Consider the following 26772-nt stretch of genomic DNA (forward strand, 5'->3'; position numbering starts at 1 on the left):
TTGTCTCTTCACACAGAACTGCCTGACCTGTTGACTATTTTCGGCATTTAAGCTTTTCTTTTCTCAGTGAATTCCATTTCACTCTGCTATGACGTGACAGTACAGCAGCCTTACAATGTTAGTTCTTTACTTTACAGCTCTCGATGGGCCATGTGGTAATGTTCTGTGTCAGAATAGTTCTTTGATTCTGTGAAATGCTGTTGCTCTGATTCTGTGAGTAGCCTCCCAGGTTTTGTTTTGAAAATTCTTGCTTCTTCATCCACTAATCTCGTCCACAGCTGGTGTCCCTGGATCATAATAATAAACATTTAAATGGTTAATCTGATTGATCATTTTCAGTAGAGTTTAGAAACAATTACTTTCTCAAGTGTTGAGGATGGTTTGTATTAGCTACTTCATTGTTTAAGAATCACAGCTATCTGACAGGATACCTGAAATCACAGATGAGGTTTAAAATAAGAAAAAGCCACAACTTGTATATTCTAATTAAACTTTACTTAAACTCTGTTTAAAACCTGTAATCATTTATTTCCAACATTGGAGGTAAGAAGTAAACAAAGACAGTTTTGAAGGGAAGTTTTCAAAAAATATTAGAAATAAATATATTGATGGCTTTTTTTTATTTGTTAACTCATAGCTCCAGGCTTTGCAAGGAAACATAGAGATATGAACACAGAGCGTGACTTTTTCATGCGAATGAAATGCACAGTGACAAACCGCGGACGAACTGTCAACCTCAAGTCTGCCACCTGGAAGGTGAGAAAACAGAAGTAGAAATGTAGTGAATTGGATTTGGTGGTTTTCTTGGTGTTTTGCAGTCAAAAGTTCAATGTTTGAGAAATAGTTTCTGTAGTCATTGAGATTGACAAAACACCATTTTAGAAAAACAAACAGAGTGAAGGTAATGAATATGGGATTTGAGTGGAACTTTTGATGAATCAAAAGTTCCATTATAAAGATGAGTAGAAAAATATCTATTGGCCAAAGGTAAAAATAGGTGATTTAATCCCTGCACAAAACAGATAGACCTAACTTTGGGATTTCTGTACTCATTTAAAGGAGTGATAAAATATGGATACCTGCTGGGGTGCTCTGAGGATGATAGGAGGGTGCTATGAATTCAGGTCACTAGATTCTTATCAATATCTCTCAACTTCCATATGTTGGCGAATGGATTGTGAGAGAAGATGAATGGCTGAGGAGGAGAGGTTTGAGCAGAAACTCCATAATTTGTCATTTCTTACCAAATTAAGTAGCTGGTTATAGTTAGCAAGGATTAATTAAAGGATCTTTGGATAGTTTCTCAAGATTGAGGATGACCTTTTCCCACACCTGGTGTGTACATTCTGATGTGACTAACTTGAGACCTATTGACTCAGCCTCATGTAAGGGAGGAAGTGCTTGATGGTCTGAGCAGATACGTAGTTTGGGTGGTCCAGCTGAGCCGAGGAGTTCTTGTCTATTTTTCAGAATGCTTTCAGAAACTGAATGCACTCAGTACAGGTAAATCTCCTGGAAGGAATTGCTCTCCATGCTCTTTAATTACTTTTTTGCTTTGATGCTTTTCATTGTGTTGTTAAATAAAATGTGCTCAAAATTCAGAGTGATTGCTTTTGGCTATTTTTCATTTGAAATGGTGTGGCCTCTTCACTAGGACTGTCAACTATCCAATGCCAAGATTGTGACTGGGTTCCTCAATGGGCTATTTACAGGGCCATTGATACTCCTTGTCAAAACTGTTAAACGATAAAACACCAGAATGATCTGAACGCCAGAGAAACCATACTCCTAATGTCATTCTATTATACAGGTAGTAAGTTTTAAGTGTTCTGTTTTACTTCATTCAGGTGCTGCACTGCACAGGCCACATCAAAATATACACCGCCTGCCAATCCCACACACTTTGTGGATATAAAGAGCCACCTCTGAATTGTCTGATCATGATGTGTGAGCCAATTCAACATCCGTCCAACATTGAGGTTCCACTGGACTGCAAAACATTCCTGAGTCGCCACAGCATGGATATGAAATTTACCTACTGCGATGAGAGGTACAGTAACACTTCAAATGTCAAAAGTCAAATTTGAAATGCCCTCAATTCTTCATATTATTCAGAACTTTTAGTGTTAAGTTCACAGATACGTACTAATAAATCATTCATGATAAACTGAAAAAGTGATCTTTCTTCCTCGCCAATGGTGAGCATAGCAATGGATCCAATGTCCACTTCAGGCTAACGCGCAGGACCTTCAGCTCTATACAGGTCTGCTGTTGCAAAAGCACGGACAAACCATATTTAGATCAACTGTGCCCCCTCCCACCAGATTTTCAATGTTTGTCCCAAGGTCTAACATGAGACCTATTGACTCAGCCTCACGTAAGGGAGGAAGTACATTTGGTGGTTTTCTTGTTGTTTTGCAGTCAAAAGTTCACTGCTCAAGAAGGTTGTTTTATTATCATTGAGGTTGTTTTTATTTTCTAAAATGGTGTTTTGTCAAAGTGAAAGTAATGAATTTGCGCTTTGAGTGGAACTTTTGAATAATGAAAAGTTCCATTATAAAGACAAGTAGAAAGCCAAGAGGAAAAATAAGTGATTTAATCCATGTACAAAACAGATAGAGTTGGGATGCACCTAACTTTGAGCTCTTGGAATACACTTAAAAGACAGATACCTGCTGGAGATCTCAGATGATGGGAGGGTTCTATGTATTTCGGGCCACTAGATTGTTATCGATATCTCTGAACCCAAATGCCTTGAGCTCTCACTGTTTGGCACCTATGAAATCAAAATAAATTTAATTTATATGACTTTAATTTGTGCTGTCACAGACCTATTTTTCAGCTCCAAATCTACACTTAATCATTAGTATCACATAATGGTTTGTGTGGCAAATGAATAACATGTCAAATGGAAACATTCAGTCTCGGGGCACATTATTGATCACAGTCTAGCAACTGCAGCAGGGTAACAAGGCCTCCCAACCATCTATTTACACTAATCCTACATAAATCCCATTTTTTAAAAAAACCACTTACATTAACTTCCCGGATAATAACCTTAATTCTATCACTACCTGTAGGCTAGGGGCAATTTACTATAGCTAATTACCAACTAACCTTCGGAGAGGAAAGGAAACCGGAGCACCCCACACTTGTATGGCTTACCGGAGGATTGTGCAGACATCACCCAGGGGCAGGACTGAACCTGGGTCTTTGAGACTGTGAAGCACCACTATGCTGCTTGTTAGGCAGCACTGCAAGGCACCCAACCACAGTGAACCTGGTTGGGAGATTTGAAGGCTTTTTAAATGTAGCAGTTCTGAAGTATTTAGAAGGAACTGAATGAAATGCAGGCAAATGGAACTTGTTCTGAAAGATACCTTGATCAGATGGATGAGTCAGGCTGAAGAGCCTGTTTCCAGGCTGTATAAATAACTCTTGAACTCTACTCTGCAATGCCTGTTTTAAAGGAAACAAAGCAATCTTTATATTAGAGACCTGCATATTATGAAAAGTTAATAAGTGGGCTAAATCAGTGAGCCATGCAGAGAAATAACTTGAATTAACTAAACATGCTATATTTATGCTTAATCAAATTTAAGCAGGACGGTACAAAACTTTGCCTCACCATTTACAAATCTATAGCTTCCATTTTCCTTGACTACTTCTTATATCTGATTACCCATGAAAACTAGGATTAAAAATAGTCATTGTCTATGTATTGATGGTTTTAAATAATTTCCCTTGAAAATGAAGTTTCTGCAGAATTAATTGGTTTTAGCTGATCTAAAAACCCTGTACAAGAATATAATGTTGTAAAGGTAAATTTGCATGAACAGCTATGGTCACAAATATTATCAATCAATTACATAATTTTTTTCCCATTAGATTAATGGTGAGGTGGATCCTTTCTCAAAACAATGGGAAATTTAGACAAGAACAGATACATGTTTGTTTCTTGAGAAACTTGTGGAATAGGTCCTTCCTGCCATTCGAGTCACGCCACCCAACAATTCCCCCCCAACTCCGATTTAATCCTAGCCTAATTCTGGGACAATTTACAATGATCAATTAACCTACCAACCGGTACGTCATTGGAATGTGGGAAGAAACCGGAACACAGGTGAAGCCCATGCGGTCATGGGGAGAACGTACAAACTCCTTACAGGCAACGGTGGGAATTGAACCAAAACTTTTTAACAGTGTGATGCATCCAACTGGCCTTGTTCACCCTGAAAACTACTTAACGTACAGAATCTTATAGCTTCCTAAATATAATAGATCTAAATCTTATATATTATATTGACCTTACAGTTAAAAAATTCTAAACCATATAGGTTCCTAAACAGACATTGAACCTATGAACACTACCTCACTTTATTATATCATTTCTATTTTGCACTATTTTTAATCTATTTGCTGTACATATATATTCACTGTAATTGATTTATTTTTCCCTTCTATAGCATCATGTATTGAACTGCTGCTGTTAAATTAACAAATTTCACAATACATGCCGATGATAATCAACCTGATTCCGATGCTGATAATTCAAGTTTTAGTTATAAAATCACTGAAGAAATGAACTGAGTTTCTTTTTGTCTTCTAACATTTTTTTATTTGATCTTCCTTCTTTCCCTTTCATTATGTGCTTTGAATTTGAATTTACGTGTTTTCTTTGCCCTTACATTGTTAGCTTGTCAATCTCTCAAACCAATATTTTTAAGGAGAGGCAGTTACTTATCATTTTCACTGAGATTCCAGTCAACTCTTCAACATCAGAACTGAAAAACTGGCAAAACAAGCTTATTAGGCTGCAGCAATGTTGAATGTTTCTAATAAGACATAATTAGGGTCACCATGGGGATAAGCTGCAAACAAGATCACCTGGTCAGCGAGTGAATCGGAACAGTTCGAGAGTGGGTGAATTAACAAGAGAACATAGACATGGGAATTGCAAAATATAGAGCAGGAGGATATTCCTGACAGAGAGAGCAAAAAACAGTTGATCCAGCATCACAGATTTCTGACTGATACAGTCAGGAGAATCAAATTAATTGTAAAGTTGTACAGTTCGATATTGAGTCCTGTTAGTTCGCAGATGAAGTGTACAGATAGTCAAACTTGCAATGGGCTTCACGGTAACAGTATAGAAGTCCACAAACTGATGGGCCACAGTGGAAGTGAGATGAGGAATTAAAAAGACAGGCCACATTGCTCCTGTAAACTGAACAAATGTGCTCGGCCAAGCAATCACCCAATCTGTGCTAGGTTTCTCCAATATAGAAGATCACCTCCTTCATTTTACTGTTACTGTTAACTCACATTTTTAATAACATGCCACACAAATTATTTTAAAACCTAAATGGGCAATTCGAACAAATGACAGATATCAATAGATGTCTCATTGCAGTAAATTAGAGTTCAATGGCCCCTTGTTAGAAAAACTTCATCAGACAAATTCCAGATCCACGTCAATGATCCAAATCACATTAACTATATCAGCTTAGGGCCAGATTACTCCCAGTAAACAGTACAATCTGAAGTGTAAAATATTCAGCCCAATATTAAGCATTCATTGTTTAGGTAAGAGGCTTGTGACCTGGATCAAAACATCTTATGATCTTAGATCACACTGTTTCAGTGTCCGTATGAAAGCACCATAACATAACAGTTTGATCCACAGAATTGTTCTGGTAGCCTTCAAATTGAAAGACATAAGAAATAAAGCTTCACTGTTTCCAAATGGCATATCACTGCTTTTATCTTGATTATTTTACCTTGTTTTATTTTGTTTCATCCTAATTTTATTTCCAAAAGAAGATTCTTCTGAGAATAATGATTATTACACTGAGCTGCTTTAACCTTTTCCTCTCCTCCAGTCGTTGTTTTGTAACAACCTGCTTTTTCCTCTGTCAGGTCAGAGATTCACGGAAAGCTTGCAAATGAAGTTAGACGTCTGAACTGAATTTGGGACTCTCACTTAATGTCTTACTGAAGAGGAGAATGTTTATTTTTTTTTATCACTGTAACCATTGTTATTGCTGCCTCAGTCATTCTGTTGCTGAAAGCCTCCCTCGTGCCTTTGTTTCCTCTAGTTCACTATCACAACACAACTGCATACCTTTTTCTACTCACTAATGGCCTAAACTGTCCCTAAATTGCACCCATCACTTCATTCATCACCTCAGTGCTTCCTGACTTAATCATCACCAGCTCCTCAGCAACAACTATTGTTAGGTCTGAATTGCAAAATGAAAAGAACACTTCAGTAATCAGTAATGGTTCAACTTTCGCTGTTGATCCTTGCCCACAATTATTGGCAGTATATAGTTTTCATTAAGAAAGTTGATATCAGTGTTCAAAGGAAAATTATGGAACAATTTTGTGGGAACACACTCCAGGTTTTGGTCAGTCAAAAGTGGAAGCTTTAAACTACATTTGCTGTTGTTCGAACATTGGGCACATCTCATCTCTTGGAAACTTGTGGGGTTATAATTTAAACTTCATGGTGTTAATTTTTCTGCCAAGTACACAGTTACAAATTAAGTCTCTTTCATTTCAAGAGCATGGGTTAAGTACCTATTAAATCTTTGGTCCCATTTTACAATATTTTTCAATCTCTCCTTCATCTTTAAGATTCATTTCAATGGTTGACGTTTTCTGTTGTTTTTACTTCTGGTAAGATGGCATCACACTCAGACACAGCGGCCTCTATGGGGTCAACCAAAGGTGTTATTATCTTTTTTAAGCGTTTTTTACGATAGCAAGACCCTACTGGAATTTAAGAACTTATTAGTACTGAGGGTGTGCCCTGTCAACGAGTTGCTCGTAGTGGGGAAACTAACGGAGCTGGATTTAATTCGGACTGTGCAGCTACCTTCAATGAGGTGTTGGTGCATGGAGGTATGCAGTCTAACAGCGAGTGATCGTCTCAGTCGCTTCTCTTGTGATTGCAAGACCCTGTTGGACATTGGTCGTGTGGATTGGTGCAAATCCAATTCATTGGTTTATTGGTGTGGCCTCAGTCATTGCAAGGGCTAAGCCTCAGCTGCAGAGTCACCCTTGGAGGGGCCCAGAGGGAGGACGCTCCACCGGAGTGCTGGAGGTGGTGTGGCGTCCATGATGGATTCCCTTTGGCAGTGTATGACTGTTGGCACTGTATTTTGCAACTTGGCCCCAGAGTAATGCTGTTTCATTTGGCTGTATTCATGGATATTCATGTATGGTCGAATGACAATTAAACTTGAACTTAAACATACATCATTTTATTTTCACATTTGGAAATTTGGGGTATCGGTGAAAAGATAATTGTCCGCTTTCTCTTCACCAGAATTGCAGCACTGATGGGATACTGTCCTGATGAACTGCTTGGCCGCTCGGTTTACGAGTTCTACCATGCACTGGATTCAGATCACATGATTAAAAGTCACCAGAACTGTAAGTAGCTCATCAAAATATCTTGCCTTTTAATGTGGTAGCACCATTTGCCAGTTACTTTGGAGAAAAAGGTTAACTTTTGATTTTAAAAATGCTTAGGTTGTGTTACGTGTAATCATGCCAGGTGTTCACAGATGAAGTGATTTGTGATTCTTTAAAAAATGTATATATAGTGTACAAAGCATTCTGGTAATCCATTAGGATGCTTAAGTACTTGAAAAATACACTTGCTTCCTTGAATACTGCAACTTTCATTTCTCCATGCAATATATGAAGTGTTGCTTGTAAAAATGCTCTGACATTTCCAGCATACAAGGATCTCCATCTACTCTATAAAAATAGTACCAACCTATAAGGATGGACCCTTTACTACTTGGCTTAGGCTGAGTGACCACAAGACAGCGTTTTTTTTTTCCACTGAACCTATGCTTTAACTAAAAATCCCAGTAAATCACTGGACGGTGGGAGCTATGGTGATGAGTGGCCATCTCATCCGGTAGGGTTAACACTAATAGATAACTTCACAACGATATAAGGGTATGGCAGATAAGGGATTAGTTTGGCTGGTTTAGATATGGAGGTTCTTGTGGGATTAAATTGTGTGGGAGCCAGTCCAGGTTGGGTGTCTCGGGCAGAAACGTCAATGGTTTACTTTTTTCCATAGATGCTGCCTGGCCTGCTGAGTTCCTCCAGCATTTTGTATGTGTTGCTTTGGATTTCCAGCACCTGCAGATTTTCTTGTGTTTGCAAACCGTGCAAGATTTTGGTTTCAAATTTTCAGACTGACCAGCTGAGAGGAATTTTATAATCAACCTTCTCAGGTTTTTTTTATTATATTTTTGCAAAGAGTGGCAGTTAAGGAAATCTTACATTTGCATAGGATGCCAGCTAATGTTGGAAAGTTAATACCCATATAGCAATGGGTACCCCCTTCTGGAGGGGCAAAGCAGGAGAATATAGTGTTCAACATGAGCTGCTTCATCAAGAACAAGCAAGTTTGCCATCTGCAGAGGTAGCAATCATCTTTTGACCCTTTCACTCAACTAACACAGAACTGACACACCATGGTGACTTCTACACAGGTTTTGAAAGAACCCTTGTCTGCAGCCCAGAAGGAGGCAGATTCATCCTCTAGGAAATTTTACTCCAAGAATGGGAAAAGTTTCAACCCTCTGCAGTGTGACTGGCAAGGAGGAAGTAGGGTAAACTAGATTGTGCTATAGTCCACCTGACAAAATGCTTGTTACAATCAGAGAAGCAAGCAATATGCCTGTTCTAAGCTGATGGCTATTCCACCATCTGAACAAGGGATGGTAAATATTCAATGGTCACTTTATGCTATCAAAGGTACCGATGATCGCTGAACTGTCATTCAGTACCTTCATCCGTCTGGCTTCAAAATATCAGCCTCAACAGAAATGTTAAGAACAAATCTCAAGCTGACCAGGAACCTAGAAAGAGTGTGCTTGTCTGAAAAGCTGTCAACTCTCAGCCAATAAGAACATAAGAAATAGGTTCAGGAGTAGGCCATCTGGCCCATCCAGCCTGCCCTGCCATTCAATAAGATCATGGCTGATCTGTCTGTAATCTCAGCTCCATCTACATGCTTTTCCCCCATAACCCTTAATTCCCTTACTATGCAAAAACCTATCTAAACTGTTTCTTAAATATATTTAATAAGGAAGCCTCTACTGCTTCCCTGGGCAGAGAATTCCACAGATTCATCACTCTCTGGGAAAAATAGTTTCTCCTCATCTCCGTCCAAAATCTTCTCCCCTGAATCTTGAGGCAATGTCCCCTAGTTCTAGTCTCACCTACCAATGGAAACAACTTTCCTACTTCTATCTTATCTATCCCTTTCAAAATTTTGTATATTTCTATAAGATCCCCTCTCATTCTTCTGAACTCCAGAGAGTGTAGTCCCAGGCGACTCGATCTCTCCTCATAGGTTAACCCCTTCATCCCTGGAATCAACCTGGTGAACCTCCTCTGCACTGCATTCAAAGCCAGTATATCCTTCCTCAAGTATGGGGACCAGAACTGCACACAGTACTCCAGGTGCTGCCTCACCAGTACCCTGTATAGTTGCAGCATGACCTCCCTGCTCTTGAATTCAATCCCTCTGGCAATGAGGGCCAACATTCCATTTGCCTTAATAACCTATTGTAGCTGCAAGCCAAATTTTTGGGATTCATGCACAAGCACTCCCAAGTCCCTCTGCACAACAGCATGCTTACAATAAGACTTGCAGTGTCCAGTGTATGAGCTGTCCTGAAGTCCACCAAAACTGAAACCTGTACAGAAACACAAGATACACTGCAAATGCTGGAAATCCAGAGTAAATTAGGTAGAGGGCCTCTTTGTTATTCTTCCAAACACTACCATAACTTGTTTGTTGAAAATTACATGAAGATCAAAGAGCTAATTAATTCCAAGTTAAGATGTTCCTGCATTGAAAGCTGCACCATTCCTCAAAGGAAAATCAGCAGTTCTACGGATGGCTGAAGGCAGAGGTCCAGCAGAAGGTGTGTGACTTAAAGAACAGATGACAGATGTGAACAATAGAGAAGCCTCGGTGATTTGCTGTAGGCCATGACATGCATGTGTTTTTCAACACTGTCAAGGTAGTCTTCAGTGGGTAGAGCTGTTTGTTTTCCTTCAGCCAAAATGTTCAAGGCCCCACCTATTCGAGTGTCACAAGGTCTCCAGCCCACACAGGTATCAATCTCAAGGAACTGCAGAAGAAGTTGTAATAGTAAGAATTCATCCATGGAACAGAAGCTGCACAACAAGTTAGAACCTGACAACACTCCTCAAGATGGATTCCGTAGAGATAAACCATGAAGAGATTTATTGATAAATAATAGGAAATGCACAAAATATGTAATGCTAGTCCATGTAATTAATAATGTTTTGTCACAACTATCCCTTGTGTTATTGAACCAGCACTCAAAAATACCGAATTTAGCAATCCTACAATTTTCACATCCGGTTCTCCTTTATTGGAATCCTAACTTTAACCATCCTGACAACACTGGGCAGTTCAGTAAAATAAAATGGCTTACTAGAGGAAAGAACAAGAAATAACCTGAACAAAGCAACCATCACAAATCAAACTGCTGTGTAATGCTATCGACAAAGGTCAAAGAGGAGGAATAGAACTAGCTCTGCTGGCTCTTTAGATGAATAGTCTAATCTGTGATAGGTGTAATGGAGATGGGTTATTTGAGTGTGGTACTGCAGGAAGTTAAGCTATAAAGAAGAAACATGAAAAAGCATTATATGAAATTATTATCAAACAGTTTGGAATCTTGTTTAATGTCTTTGTGATGAATATAAATCATTTTTGAAATCTTAATAAGGACAATAATTGAATTAAAGATCCATATTCTTCAACCTATTCTCAAATGGCCATAATCTCAAACTCACTTAATTTCATAATAGCCTTTATAGTATTGAAAATGAAATCAGATAGCAAAGCTTTATCTTTAGTTGTAAACAGGCTAAATTTTTTATGTTTCGCTTTTGACCACAGCAACAATTTCTGTTCTCTGAAGTTCATGTTTGTATTGCATGCAACCTGAATAATTTAATATAAGGTGTCCATCAGTAGTTTTTTTTTGTAGGTCAGTAGAAGGTGAATAGGGTGATCAGCAGTGTAGTTTAGCTTCTACATTGCAGCATTTGTGTTATCATTGGCCTATCAGATTGGCAGCTGTTCTTCTGGTGACATTGTGTGCTGTTGAAAACAAGATTACAGCACTAACAAGGCCTTCTGGTAAACAAGTAACTGGAGCATAGCACACATTGAGATTTTATTGATTGTGACCAATGTCATTATCCTTTCAAAACACAAATGATAACCACCAGATTCAGACAGGCTCCCAAAGCCAATACTGAATCAAGGTGTAGTTTAAACTTCTAAATGACAGGCTCAAAATACATAAGTACTTCATGGATGTACATTAAAGAAACATTGCGGAAAGTAGCATTCTAATACATCGAGTGCCAATTTTCCAATGTTTTCAATATTTCAAATTGTAATAAACAGAATATTAAAGGTGCTTAAAATTTAAACAGTGAATCAAGTAACTCAGAACAAAATAATACATTTCATTGTATTGTACAATGATACTGCACAATGTCAATGTTACACGATCAAATGGTGTTCGATACATAATGAAATGGTTTGTTTATAAAATACTTCTGGATGATCACTGAAGTTTAAATACATGAAGAGAGGTCTTCCTTTTTTATTTTTGTTTTTAAAGTATGCACAAAAGGTCAGTCAGTTACTGGCCAGTACCGGATGCTTGCTAAACGAGGTGGATATGTGTGGGTTGAGACCCAGGGGACAGTCATCTACAACAGCCGTAACTCTCAGCCACAGTGCATTGTCTGCATCAACTATGTTCTGAGGTATGTCTGCTTTATTGCACAATTGATCTCACAGCCAGGAAATTCAGGACAGAAATCCTGTGATTCAGTGATCTTATTTTGGAGTCTGAGTCTTCTATTGTTTTCTGTACATGGATAATTGGTAAAGACTCAGCACAGCCTTAGGCACATGACAAACTTGTTTGGAAACTTCGGTAGTCCTAGTGGTAAAGTATAAAACATTTAAAATACAGAAGGGCTCCTGCTAAAAGCTGTATATGATTAAATTGTTTCTCTTCACTGATTACAGCTAAATTTAATCATCACTTAAGTTTTAGGCAGGGTTGCAGTTAACAGATGTTGAACATTCAGTAGTGTTGTTATTTGCAGGTAATTTGATGTTGCAAGAAACTTAACTTTTAAAATTGGTATTAAGGATTCTGTTGGGCAGATTTGGTTTTCAATTAAGTCTAATTTGTGTGCAAGTTAAATCAGGTTATTTAGTCTATTGTTGTTTAGATGAAAAAGTATCAAGGTGATGAATATGATTCTCACTTGGATGTTTCAAGTGAATAACTTCAACAAGCCTAATTAAAAAGTAGCTTTTAATTTGTTTGAACTTAAAGTGTAAAAGGCTATGATTCAACAAACTAATTCTCAGTCATTTCTAAAACAAAAAGGTAAATTGTTTGTAACAGAGTACAAGTTAAAGCAGTACATGGCATCATTTACTCTTGCCGTGTGGTTCTTTACTAGATCCAGAATAATCAGTGACTGGCAAGAATAACAAAGATTAAAATGCAATGATCAGCAGTTAATATTTGGTAAAGGGAAAGTCCATTAAGTGCAATTAAAATGATCACTATATGCAGAAATCATAGGTAGTTAGACCACATTTCATTTACATGTTTACTATTTAGAGCCTGACCACAGCCATAATGCTACATCAACTGATAACTTTTAGCCAATAAATTATAATATTTGAATAAAATAAACTCAAAGCACTTAGATTGCCCATTTTTCCAGAAGTTACGTCTCATAACTGTGGAATAATTGTGAACAAAAGTGTCAATTAAAGTAATAGTCATAGAGTATTGCAGTGGAGATATGGGCCTTCGGTTCAACAACTCTGCTGACCACAGTGCCCAGCATGTTAGTTCCAATTGCCTGCTTTTGGCCTATTTGCCTCTCAGCCCTGCCCCACCATGTACCTAAGCAAGTATCTCTTAAATGTACTCGCCATAAATACTTCTGGTATCTTGTTCTATCTATTCATCACCCTCTGTGTGGAGAAAGGTGCCCCCGCAGACCCCTCTCATCCTCAATCTATGCCCCCTCCCCCCCCAGTTTTAGACTTCCCTATCCTGGGTCTGTAAGGTCATTCCTGATTCTTCTATGCTCCAAGGAAGAATGACCTAGCCTGAACAACTGCTCCCTATAACTCAGGCCTTGTAGTCCTGGCAACATCTGTGTACATTTTCTCTGCCCTCTTTCAGTTTAATCATGTACTCCCTATTATAGGGTGACCAAAACTGTGCACAAGACTCTGTGTGACCTTACCAATGACTTATACAATTGCATCATAATGTCCTTGCTCCTAACCTCAGTACCCTGACTGATGAAAGCTGTTTTCACCACTCTGACTACCTGTGATGCCATTTTCAACGATGCAGTTGGTTTGGCTGTGCCTATATGCTCCCTTGTGCTCTACAGCATGGTGGGGTGGAGATATGTCTCCGTCAAAGGAGGTAAAAGAAACTTCTTCTCTCCATTAGCCTGCAGATCACCTTTGGGCAAAGTGTAGCACCAGCGTAGACCCTCCCCCACCCCGATCAGGAGCGTATGAAGCCATGGGAGCAGTTGGTGTATGGTTGTATGGGCAGCTGGCACACATCACAAGCCTTGGTTATGCGACCACTGATGCCAGGCAGACGATCTCTGAAGAGATTGATAACAATTGGGGTCACCTGTCTTATAAAGACATTGCTATGCCTGCCTTCTAGGCAAACTAGTTCTGTTGAAAAATTTGCCAAGAGCAATCATGGCCATTGAGCACAATCACCTATGTAATGGGGCATCACATAATGATGTGGATGAACACAGCACCATTCATCGCATGTCCAATGCTGGTTTGACTTTCCAAAATGCACCATCTTGCACTTCCCTATATTTAAATCCATTTGCTGATCCTTAGCTTAATTCGCTAACTGGTGAAGGTTGCCTGTCATCTATGATAAACCTTTTTCATCTTCACCACCTCCATCTAGTTTTGTGTCATCTGCAAATGTACTAATCAAGCCTTGTGTATTTATGCCCAAGTCACTTAGCTAACTAATGAACAACAAAGATCCAAACACACCCTTAGTCATTGGCCATGATTCTGAGAAGCAACCTTTCATCAAAGTGACTATAAAGTTATCACAGCAGATGATTTGTAAAGTACTAATTGGAGAAAATATCATAAATAATATGTGGGCAGAAGTGGCTTAATGCAATGTCTTTAGGCTTAACTCATTTGGTATTGATCTGATGGGTTTTCCGAATTGAACACAATGTTGGATAAGTGCAGTATTGTCTGTTGGAAAAATATGAAATTAAAGCACAGCTTTCTTAAGTGCTGAGGGCAAGTCATAAAGATCTGAAGGCAACTTGAATAAGAACAAGGAAAACTCTTATAAGGTCAAAATATAATCCATAACCAAAGACAGAGCACGATTTCACCAAAATTGTTAGAATGAGCGTCAACATTATACTAACTACACAAACATCTATTTATCATAAAGAATAGCTATCTTGAGGATGTGACAAGATATGAAATGGAATGCAAGTTGCTTTCTTTCATTCTACAGCACAACCAAAGTTAAAATCAATTGTTGTGTATTCACAGTGAAATTGAGGAGAACAATGTTGTATTCTCAATGGACCAGACAGAGTCTCTCTTCAAACCATGCCAGACTGTGAGAAATATGAATGGGAGACACATCAATGGTGTTCCAGTGCCAGATGATGGTCAACTGCTGTTTAGTAAATTGAAGGAAGAACCTGATGAACTAGCTCAACTTGCTCCAACACCTGGAGATTCCATCATCTTACTTGACTTCGGTAACAAAGCTATGTTACAGATTGTTACAATTTAAAACAATAACGCTGTGATTTTTTAAAAGCATGATTAGGGGTCATCAAAGAGGTACGAAGTTAATCAAGAAAATTTGGGATGTAGTAGTGGAGTAGCTACAAGAAAATGAGGCAGTTCCCAGTGGAGAAATGAAAATCTGTGTCCTGCAGTTTTTGACAAGCTTGAACTTTTTGGTAGACTTGAACATACTCTTGGAATATTGCACTGGCAGAGAAATTAACAGAATCCTGGATTGTGTATTGAGCAAAAGACAGCAGTTGATATTCCAGACCATTATTCTTGTATGCAGTAGAAGTAACCATACTTGCTGCTAAGATATTCATACCCTTTCAAACTGACAAGATAGTTTACATTTTACGTTTAACATTGCATAACTGAATTAAAATATGAACCAATAATTTCAATACATATCCACTTCTTTATTTTCCTCACTAGGAAACCAACAGTATGAGGAGGCCCCTCTTTACAATAAAGCTATTATGCCACCAAGCAAGCAGTGGCCTACTGAAGTCACAAAATCAAATTTGAAATGTCCTTCTGAACTAAACAAGCAATCGTCTCTGGATCTACGCGCCTTTACAGTGCCCCAGGTCCCATCTGGCAGTTCCAGTCCACATACCTGCAGCAGCACCTCAAGTTCTTCAGTAAGTAATAAGATAAAATTACAAACTACAATTTCTGAACAGCAGCTGTAATCTATATATTAAGAGATCATGTCAAGCACTTAATTCCCTTCCACTTCCCTTTATAACAAAAGTAAAGAATGCTACACACCAGAGTAGTAGGACCAAGTAATGTGGGAATGTTTGCTTCCACCTCTACCTAACCTGCATCACCCTGTTTCACACACACCATTGATGTGTCTGCATATGGTTTGTGTTAAACAGTTTTGATCTCCACCTTCTATAAAATTAAGTGATCCCAAACTCATTTGATTCACTAAATCCAATTTGCTTATCACCATTCCTAATCTTGTCTGGTTTATATCCCTAAATGATTGAATTTATGTCCTAGCCTTCATTTCTAATTAACTCCATAATCTTTACCTACTGTTCAGCTCCAAATCCACCCCCACCATCCTGTGCACCTTCTTTTCCCTCCTTTGTTTAAAAGATTTTTTCAAAATACATAATTGCTATATCTTTTAAATATAAGGCTCAGAATATATCTTTAAATAAACTCCCCAATATTTAAAATTCCTCACTTTTTAAAAAATGCTCTGCTTCTCTAAATTAAAGATAGGTATTACATATTACAGGAGCAGTAAGAGTTCATTTCATTATTGAAAAATTGTCTGACATCATTGCAAATAATAATTTTTTCTTTAATATAATATCTGAAGTTAAATTGTTGCTACTCCAAAAATTACATCAAATACTTAAAATATCCAGCTCTTGACATTTTGCCCAGCTATAGCCAGATGATGAGCTACAACAGCTTTTCTTCCCACTCACCACTGTCTGTGGTATTTCTTCTTATCTGTTGCTTATGATCTAGCAGCTATTGATTGGCCAAATGTTGAATTACCCACAACTGACATGCTGGGAAATCATCATTAATTGGAATTGCCATATTGTGCAGTTATAACAGCAGGTTAGAACATGACTATAATGCAGCAATTTGCCTCCCAATTCAATGAAACATTTCCATGCAATGCAAATTTTTTTAATGCATCATCGAGGTAATGTTATAAGCCTGGCTCATTGTTGAAGACACCTGTCCATCAGTAATCAAATGAAGATTTAGACACACTTTGACTATGATTTACCGTGTACTCTCAGATCAAACTGTCTGATACCCAGTGTATAGTCCTAAATTTGTATTCAAAAACACTGCAAGGGATCATGCACAATAGAGGTTTATTTAACAATTTAAATACTGTAAATAGCTATTGCAGATTAGACCATGTATTATCTTTGCAGAATATTTTTTGGTGTTCATTGCTGCATCAATTAAGACCTTTTGATATTAAAGCTTTTTTATAGCATAGTTATTTTCTGACTGTATTTTAATTTACTGATGGCTTTAAATTCAGCTAGCATTTTGTAATGAATTCATAGCAGATTTTTGGTTAGTTAGAATTACATTATTCAGACAGCTTTTTTCTACCATATCATGTACATCTGAACTGTTTCAAAAATAAACAATACTTTCATTCACTGCATGCAGGTTAGATTCAGACCTGTGATAACATTGTAGGCAAAGCTTAATACCATTTAATAATGTACTATGGTAATAGGATGAATCATATTTCTGTCACAGGATAACATGTCTGAAAATGTTTCTTTACTTTGCAATTATAGCCAAGCAGCCCTGGAGATTACTACAGTTCCTTGGACAATGATCTTAAGATAGAACTGATTGAGAAGCTTTTTGCTATGGACACTGAAGCAAAAAAACACTGCAACACTCAGGTCAGTTCAATAAATTCATACAAAATAAACATTAAGACAATATCTATTCAATCAGAGATTCCTAATAAATGGAAGGATGTATCTTATTCAAATAGATAAATAGAAACAAAAGTATTATCAGAATTTATTGAATATGATGATCAACCATGCAGCACAGGAAGTCAGGCAATTAAAGTCATACCTAACTTCCTGCAAAATAATGTAATGCACAAGTTGAATATAAAGCAACACACAAAAAATTGCTGGAGGAACTCAGCAGGTCAGGCAGCATCTATGGAAATGAATAAACAGTCGACATTTTGGGCTGAGACCCTTATTCAGGACTTGAGATGAGTATAAAGCCTACACAAAGAAAAATCATAGCCTACCCATAGTAAATGATCATTATGCTCTGAGCATGCAGCAGTTCTGTGGAAGTCCCCAGGGCAATGAAACACTCAAGCATTAAGCTGCAGATTGCAGAACAGACTTTGCACAAGTGAACTGAACAATGGTGTTCTTTCTCCTGGCCCCAGGGAGGACTGCAGAAGGGAACACTGTGCCTGCAGTTGAAATTAAGGTAAATGGGGAATCAGCATAAGTTGGTATCTTCTGATGGCTTGATTTGAGCTGATTGAATCAGGGCCCCTAAACATCAGCAGCCAATAAGATATGGTGGGTCTTGCCTACAGTGAAGCCTCATCTTTCCACAGAGATAAACCAGTTAAATTTGGACTCCTTTACATTGCGTCAAAATGGTATCACCTTGCCTGGTAAAGCTTGCTTGGGCTGCCTGGCTCACACTTTCAAAGCCTGTGTTACTCCACCTACAGCCCTGCAAGTTGTCCAATCACCTCACTTGATAAATGCATTAATAGCAATTTTTGACAGCCCTCAGTTTTGAGGTATATGGATTAAAATAGTGTTCATTAAAATGGCACCAGTTTTAAAATCAAGACATATTTGAATAAATTGGCAGATAATGTCAGGCAAACCTTGTTTTCAGTCCTATTTGCTGAACTGTTGTAACCTTGTCATTTAATAAGTGGACTATACTGTATGTCCATTCAGTAGTTTTTCCAACACCAACTGCAAAGTCCACATGAGACAGGAAAAGGGTAAATTACAGGAAAAAAATCTCAGGCCTTAATAGGAAAGCACTACTGCAAGATTTTTTTTAAAAAGGTGGCTTGTTCTTAATCAATTAAATCCTCAAAGTGATATGCAAATTTAAGCTGCATGGCTACTTTTATACGAAATAAGTTATTTGAGATTTAAAAAAAAGAAAAGAAAGTGTACCATTATCACTCCACTAATTACATTTAGAAACTAACTATTTACTTAAGTGCCACAGTTCTGTTAGAGAAACTTTGCAAGTTCTAAGTAATTTGGTGCTGTTTGTATGAACATATTAATAGTTAAATAACCTGGCTAGGTTTATACCTGTGTGGAATGGCACCTGTACACAAACAGACATACTGTGCACGTGTTTGTGTGTTCTTCATCATTATTACATAATTTCTGATTCCAGACGGAATTGAGTGATCTGGACCTTGAAACACTGGCTCCATACATTCCGATGGATGGGGAAGACTTCCAGCTAAGCCCGATATGTCGTGATGAGCAAGCTGCTTCAGAAAACCCATCAAGGACTCAAGATTATTCAGTCAATGTGAACAGTATGCTCCAGTCATTTGCTCCAAATTTTGTGACCTTGCACAGACAGCTGCCTCCAGAAAAGTACTGTACCCAGATGTCAACATTAAAGAAGAATGATCTCAACCAAATTCATCCACTGGGTTACAACACCAGAAATGGTATTCCTCTGCCACATTACCATTCACCTCTAAGTACTCCAGTATCCTCAGTGGGTTGCAAAACAAGTAGTCAGTGGCCACCGGATCCACCTTTCAACTGTATGGCGAGGAAGTGTAAACTGATGGATCAGAGGACTGGATCATTGCCCGGTATCCCGCCTGGTGTCCCACCTTGCCGGTTGGTGCACACGTCACTCTATAAAGAAAGGTAAAAGGAAAAAAAAATTATGAAAACCTGTTTCAGCATTTACCTGATCTAGCTAAGATCAAATAGATTCAATCAAGGGAAAGCAGGAAAAACTGTAACGGAATATCGAGTGATCTGTAGAGGAGACAATTCTGCCACAACCTAAGTAGATCCCCATGGAATAAAAGCCACTGTTTCTTGGATGGTGAGGGAGATGGAGAATAGGATAAGGCAAAAAGAAAGGTGCATGCTTGGTGATTTTATCAAGTGAGGACCATGTGAAACAATATATTAAGAGGAGAGTGAAGAGGAAGAGACTTCCAAACAGTGTACATGACAATCAAATGGCAGTTAATAACCTAAAATTCTTTGATATCCATGTGACCCGTTCCCCTTAGGAGCCTTCTTGAGTTAGTCACATTTACTTGTATTTGGCCCAAATTCTTCGAAACCTTTCCTATTCCTTATCCTGTCCTGATGTTTTTCAAAAGTTGTAAGTACCCTTCTCTACTACTACATGCTGCTTATTCCATGTGGGGTAAAATCCTGCCTCTCAGGTCTTTCAATCATTTCCCTCTCACCCTGCCCCTTAGTTATAGACTCCCCCTACATCAGAAACATACTGTGACCATCCACCTTATCTAACCCTTTTATGATTTTATAAACCTCTTTTAGGTGACACTCCCTCCCCAATCTTTTACAATTGCAGGACAAACAGCCATCTCTCCTTATAATTCAAGCCCTCCAGTCCTGACAAAACTTCTCTGCACCCTCTCTAGTTTAATCACATTCTTCCTTTAGTATGTTGACCAGAATTACACACAGTATTCCAGGTGTGATGTCACCAATGTCTTTTATGGCTGTAATGGGCTGACCCAATTCTTGTAGTCATTCCCCTGTTTCATTATGGTAAATGATGACATATAGCAACACAGAAGATGGCAAATATTTGGAGGTAAAAGGCAAGGCTAGAATAATCAGAATTTTCTATTAGTATTTACAAAGAACATGTTGACAGAATATCAGGTAAATAATTGTTTTGATAATGATATGTACTGGAAAAATTTACTGAGTGAATGAGTCCTGATCTGGACAGCTTAATTTCCCAAGTTGCTGAGTGAGACAGGGAATGTAGGTAGTATAAGGATATGTCATAATGATACAAACTTTCCTAAAGGGGAAAGTGCCATGGGATTAGAAGCTGGTAAATATGATACCATGATCAAAATAAGATATTAGGACATGCCTCATAACCACAGGACCAGTATGATTGACATCATTCATCAGTATGATTTGGAATCAATATTCAGGTAAAACAAACTTAAAAGACAATTTCTGACTTTTGAGTTCAATAACAATTGCCAGCATTGATTTATAAATTGGGGATGGCATTTAACTAGAGGAAAAGAATATTAACAAAGACAAAAGTCTTGCTCTCAGAACTGGAATTTGATTGTAAATAAAATGGGACATCGGAAATCTGATTGTTTGAGGACCAACTAATCAAGAGGGATGGATGACGGGGGTATAGGTACTTTTGGACTAGACACGCCCAGGCATCATCCCTGATGAAGATGGCAGAGTAGGTCATTGAGTGGTTAAAAAAAAAAATCGATGCTGTACCTGTCTGGAAGCCGGAGAACACTTTATTTATCTAAGCTGGGAAAGCACTATATTCATTTTTTAAAACTGCATGAAGGGAACAGTAGACTTGTTTACATGGATTTTAAGAAAGCAGTGACAAAGTAACAAATAAAGATGGTTAACAAATAGTGGTTCCAGTAATAGGGAGATCAATATGAACTTAGATAAAAACATAGTAAATGGCTGATCTTTCAGATGGTAGTGTTCCTCAAGAATTGCAACAAGGTTCATTGCACATTTATCTATGTCATGGATATTGGAACAGAGACAAATCCAAAAATATTTTCCCATGATACCAAACCTCAATACATGATATCAAACAAATACATCAAGACACAGCCAGGGAAGACAAGTGACAGGGAATTTAAAAGAGTTTGAGGTGACTTATTTTGACAGAAAGCATGGCAAGCTTGATGGCACTGTTCTCAAAATATTGCAGAAAAAGATATGGGTGTTTGTCTTTGAAAGTGGCATAATACATTAAGTAGTTGGAAAAGCTAAAGGAGCTTAGCTTTGTAAATATGAGTACTAAAGAAGAGGTTTTGCTTAACCTTTAGCTCTGATTAAACAACAATGCTACCTTAGTCTGGTCGCATTTTAGTAAGAAAATGAAGGATGCGGGGAGAACTTACCAGAACGATTCCAAGAAGAAGAGGTATATGTTATTAGATCGGGCTGGAGAAGCTGGATTTGTTCTGATGGAGCCAAGCAGGAGAAAAAAAAACAGTACTCTAAAACAGTGCACAGTTTTAGATAGCTAAGTTGATAGCTGATGGCACAAGAGCAAAGAAAACAAATGTAGACCTTTAGCAAGACACAAGAACAATTCAATGAGGTATGTTTATGTTAATACCTGGAACTCACTTCTATTCAGCGTGTGGGAATAGAAAGATACAAAGTGAACTCAAGGGGATAGACATTAGTAAAGAAAGTGAGTAAGATAATGGCAGATTGTATGTAGTATGTGTCTGATGTGAGATTACTCAGGAACAATGGACATTTGAAAGGATTGGGTATCCTTGTAGACAGGTCACTGAAATTTAACAGGTATAGCAGGCAATAGGACGATAAATGTTATGTTGGGCTCATTAAGAGATTTTGGTCCAAGAGCAAAACACTCCTAATACAATTATCAAGCCTGTGTGAAACTGCATCTTGATATAGTGTACAATTTTGGTCTCTGTTCCTAAACAGAGATACAGCTGCTGAAAAGGGAGTATGACAAAAATAGTTCCTAGGAATGGGCAGAAAATAAATAAACCAATGTCTCTTTCTTTAGAGTTTTTAAGAATAACTTAAATTCTTACAAGATGTGACAAAATAGAGGAATTGTATTTCCTCTGGTTGAGGAGTCCAGAAGAAGTCACCGTCTCAGAATGAAGGGTGGGCCATTTAGAATGGAAATGAAGAGACAATTCAATTTGACATTAATCTACATTCTCTACCCTGGAGGCCCTGTCTTTGAGTTTATTTGAAACCGAGATTGATGGGTTTCAGGATATAAAGCAAATCAAGGGATATACAGGAAATTTAAGTTGAGGAGAATATTAGCAATGATCTTTATGAATGGTAGAGTAGGCTTTGCCTATTCCATCTCCTTGTATTCTTTAGTCATCAATGATTTCTGAAGGAAATTACATAAGTACTTGAGGGGGATTTTTTTTAAAAGTCTGACATAGTTATGCAGGTGGAGTAAGGGATGATACTGGCTTGATTGCGCACAGAGAACTGGTATGAGATCAGTGTGTGAATCCTGCCATTTTAAGGAGTCGTTTAATAATCTTTAATAGAGATAAAACATTAAAACAGAAAGATCTGCAAATAAATATAGACCATGAGACCACACTTGGAGCATTGTGTGCAGTTTTGGGCTCCTTATTTTAGAAAGGATATACTGACATTGGAGAGGGTTCAGAGAAGATTCACAAAAATGATTCCAGGTATGAAAGGGTTACCGTGTGAGAAACTTCTGGCAGCTCTTGGGCTATATTCCCTGGAGTTCAGGAGAATGAGGCGGGATTTCATAGAAACATTACAAATTTTAAAAGGCCTGAACAGATTAGACATGGCAAAGTTATATCCAATGGTAGGGGATTCTAGGACAAGAAGGCATGACTTCAGAATTGAAGGACATCCATTTGGAACAGATATGTGGAGAAATTACCTTAGTCAGAGGGTGGTAAACCTGTGGAATTTGTTGCCACCTGTAGCTGTGGAGGCCAAGTCATTGGGTGTATTTAAGACAGAGATAGATAGGTTCTTGATTAGTCAGGGCATCAAAGGGTATGGGTGAAGGAAGGGGATGACTGGAATAATTGGATCAGCCCATGATCAAGTGGCAGAGCAGACTCAGTGGGCCAAATAGCCTACGGCTGGTCCTATATCTTATGGTTTTAAATAATATATTTCATAATCTCAGCTCACTAAAATGTTTCATGATTAAGGTTCAAAAATATTTTCTTTGTTAATTCTGTGGAGTCGGTAAATAAACTGTTAGGTTGCACACTGCAGAGAATTTTGTGAAATTTCACTTTTCCAATAATTCCCCTCCCAGAATATACATTTTATTACAGACAAGCCAATGAAAAAGTGAACTAATTATTTGCACATGGCTAAGCATAATTATAGAAATGGCTGATAAAATGGCGAATTTGGAAAAGAAGACAAATTGGTTTACCCCTACTGGGATGCATGCAATACCAATACCACTCACAGCTCACACATTTTCAGGATGTGGAACAGCTCCTGGAATGGCAGTGGACTTGCTTCAGGATCACATATGATATGTGGCATCAAAACAAACCATTTTCACCCCCTCCCCACCCTGCTACCATTCACTGCCTTCCCATCTTTTGCCTACCCCCCTCAGTTCATCCACACCAAGCAATAACTCACCAGATACTGAAAGATTTCTCAGCAGTTTAAATAATAGTGACAGATACAGAAATAAACTATTCAAACAGATTTGAATTAATTATTTTTTTAAAAACTTGAGTTCTCAATTATTTTTAAGTAACTGTCATGGAATTACTTTTTTCTATTTAAATGACAGGGTTTCTATTCATACATCAAACCCCTCCCCACCCTAATACAAAGTTGAAGATACAAATGCAAAGCGTTCCAAGGCACCTGCCATAGCCCAACACCGAACCACCATTGGTCTTAATAACACGTTTGATGGTGAAATAGATATTCACTCATACCACTTATCTCTGAGTTCCATGTTTAATAGTACACATTCAGTGGGTTGAAACATGAGCAACAATCAACCGATAGCAAGTGCCTCACTCCTCCATCAGCTTGATTCCACCAATTAACAGAATTCTGTTCTTCTCAACAGCTAGAAACTGATATTTCAAAATTTTAAAGTCTGACCAACATGACCATTTAATATTTTAATATTGATCCACAAGCTCTAGACATATTCAAATACCTTTGGCTTAATTGAACTCCAAATTCCTTTACCTGAATACCATAAAGACTCTCTCTACCCCCTCCCAAATTTGATTTTCAACTGTACTCCTAAGGCAAACTGAAGCTGCACGAGTTAAATACAAAATGCACCGTTCAAAATGATGCCAATTGTGTCTCAATCATCAGGCCTCCTTTCAACTATTTTATCCTGGTGAATGGTTATTCTTAAAAGTGTAAAAGTGTAAAAAAGCTGTGATGGTATGATTGAAGTTGTATTCTAAATTAACACAATACAAACTGAACTTATTAAAATCATCCCATGTAGGTAGCTCTGTCCTGTTGCACAGTATGATGCATTCTGGTCTGGGTGTATTCATTATTTTTTGGATGAAGAGGAATAACCCCTAACAGGCATGGAACTAAAAGTAGAGGAGAATCTATCATTAAGTCTTATTTCTCAAAGTTAATTTTGCATTGGGTAGGGATTGTAAGAGAATGATCTGGGAGCTAACTATCCTTTGACCAAAAATGTAAATTTTCAGAGATTTAGAAGGTAAGCTAAGCTAGTTGCTGGTTGAACTATACCAGATGGCAAAGTTGGATGTTGGACATATTGGTCACTGCTTCAAAAAACTCTAATGGACAATTTCTTTCTCTGGTCTGTGCATTAATTCCATTTCCAGAAAACTTGTCAGTTCTCCCTATCGGAAGCATACGAAGAAATTTGGGAAGGTTTAGTATAACACAGGCCATAAACAAAGTGTATTTTGGCCACTTTGACAATATGAAATCATAATCTAAACAGGATTATGATTAGTCTTCAGCATACATCCATGAAGTGTAATTCAGGTGCAGTATAAAACAAGCTCCCATATCTCTGTAAACCCATTTTCATTACAGAAATTTAAAGTCTTATGCTTTTAGTTAAGAAGGGTTTTAATAACAAAATATTAATTTTTTCACACCACACTACTGCTTTGTATTAGATCCCTGGATAACTTTGGACAACATGGGAAAGACACCATCAGTGAACTGAATTTCAGAAACAACTTGAAACGGAAACTACAGCTGGATTTTGGAGAGCAGATATTTCAACAATCAACAGTAGGTTTATTTTTTTTTAAATCTGCTATTGGTATCTTGGTATCTTTTTTAAGTGGTTGAAGGTGGAATCTAATAAGCAGATGTTATCTATCTGTATTATTCTTTGATAAGGCATGTTGATATAATTTGTTTCAACCCCTAGCAAAACTCTCAAGTTTTCATTTAGTTATTGTATAATTAGCCCATTAATTTTACATAAAGGAAAAATATGCTGAAACACTGTTTTAAACCAAAGAAAAAAATTAACAATTTATACTTTTTTAATACTGTACCTTGACAACTGAAATTGTTTGGTTTGGATCTGTAATGAATTTTTAAGAAGTATAATGCGAAAACTGAGGGATTTGTCCAACTCTAATTTGTAATTTTTTTTCAATAATCCTTGAGATTGCAAATATAACTCTAGTATCATTTATCTTTTTAAAAAATCAGAAATATCAGCTTTTGCTGATATCAGCTACAAAGCCAACAACTTTTACAACTCGCTGAACCTTTTGAAAGACAGGAAAAGAGCTCTTGAACTTGAGTTTATTTGTTGTATGCACAGATGCAGTAGCATCACAGGCACATGCAGAATTCACAAGAAAAAAATGAAACATAATTTGAACATAAAAAGCCAAGACCATTTTAACACAATAGTTTTTGTTCAATACATTGTCCAGGTAACTCACCAGGCCTCGCTGTAGTTACCAAACATGCAGCTATGCTTACATTTAAATTTCATCACTGGCCATATAGAACTTCAATAATTTTTCAACTGACTTGCCTGTGTAGCTTTAATCAGCCTAGCTAACAGGCTGTGGGAAAATTTCAGCACTGGAATTCCCTTGAATATGGAGTTATCCATCGCAGAGTGGAAAATCTTCTACTGCTTCAGAATATAACATTAACAGCAAGTTCAAACAGAATCTGATGGTCTGCTAAAACCTCCATCTACCAATGTGTTAATTAAGAATGAAGCAATTTTAAATTTGCTAAAAATTAAAAACCAAAATTGTAAGGCTGAAAAAGTATTCATCCCCTTTGTAATGACTACACTAAGTTTCCTCAGATGCAATATACCACTTTACCAACACACCCAATTTATTGATGTAGAAAATTAGAAGATTGCCTTTTTTGAATGAACTCAGAAATATAAATATCTCAGTCAGGTCCAATAGTATGGGTTGAAGTTCAACAGCCCAAACCAAAATGAAGACAAAAGAGCATTCAAGACAAGTCAGGGAAATGATAACAGAGAAACACAAATCTGGAGAAGGG

The 26772-nt window shown here is 37.6% G+C and overlaps 1 protein-coding gene across 1 annotated transcript in view; it reads left to right on the forward strand.

The window, feature by feature from the left end:
* Positions 1–26772, forward strand: part of epas1b (endothelial PAS domain protein 1b) — a 111201-nt gene that overhangs the window by 80465 nt on the left and 3964 nt on the right. The window contains exons 5-13 of the mRNA XM_059985739.1: positions 638–756; positions 1848–2050; positions 7334–7440; positions 11712–11859; positions 14705–14919; positions 15389–15597; positions 17257–17367; positions 18878–19371; positions 25395–25512. Coding sequence (XP_059841722.1) covers positions 638–756; positions 1848–2050; positions 7334–7440; positions 11712–11859; positions 14705–14919; positions 15389–15597; positions 17257–17367; positions 18878–19371; positions 25395–25512 — 1724 coding nt within the window. The remainder of the gene's footprint in view (positions 1–637; positions 757–1847; positions 2051–7333; positions 7441–11711; positions 11860–14704; positions 14920–15388; positions 15598–17256; positions 17368–18877; positions 19372–25394; positions 25513–26772) is intronic.

This window comes from Hypanus sabinus, chromosome 12 (assembly GCF_030144855.1).
Source record: "Hypanus sabinus isolate sHypSab1 chromosome 12, sHypSab1.hap1, whole genome shotgun sequence".
Taxonomy (NCBI): Eukaryota; Metazoa; Chordata; class Chondrichthyes; order Myliobatiformes; family Dasyatidae; genus Hypanus; species Hypanus sabinus.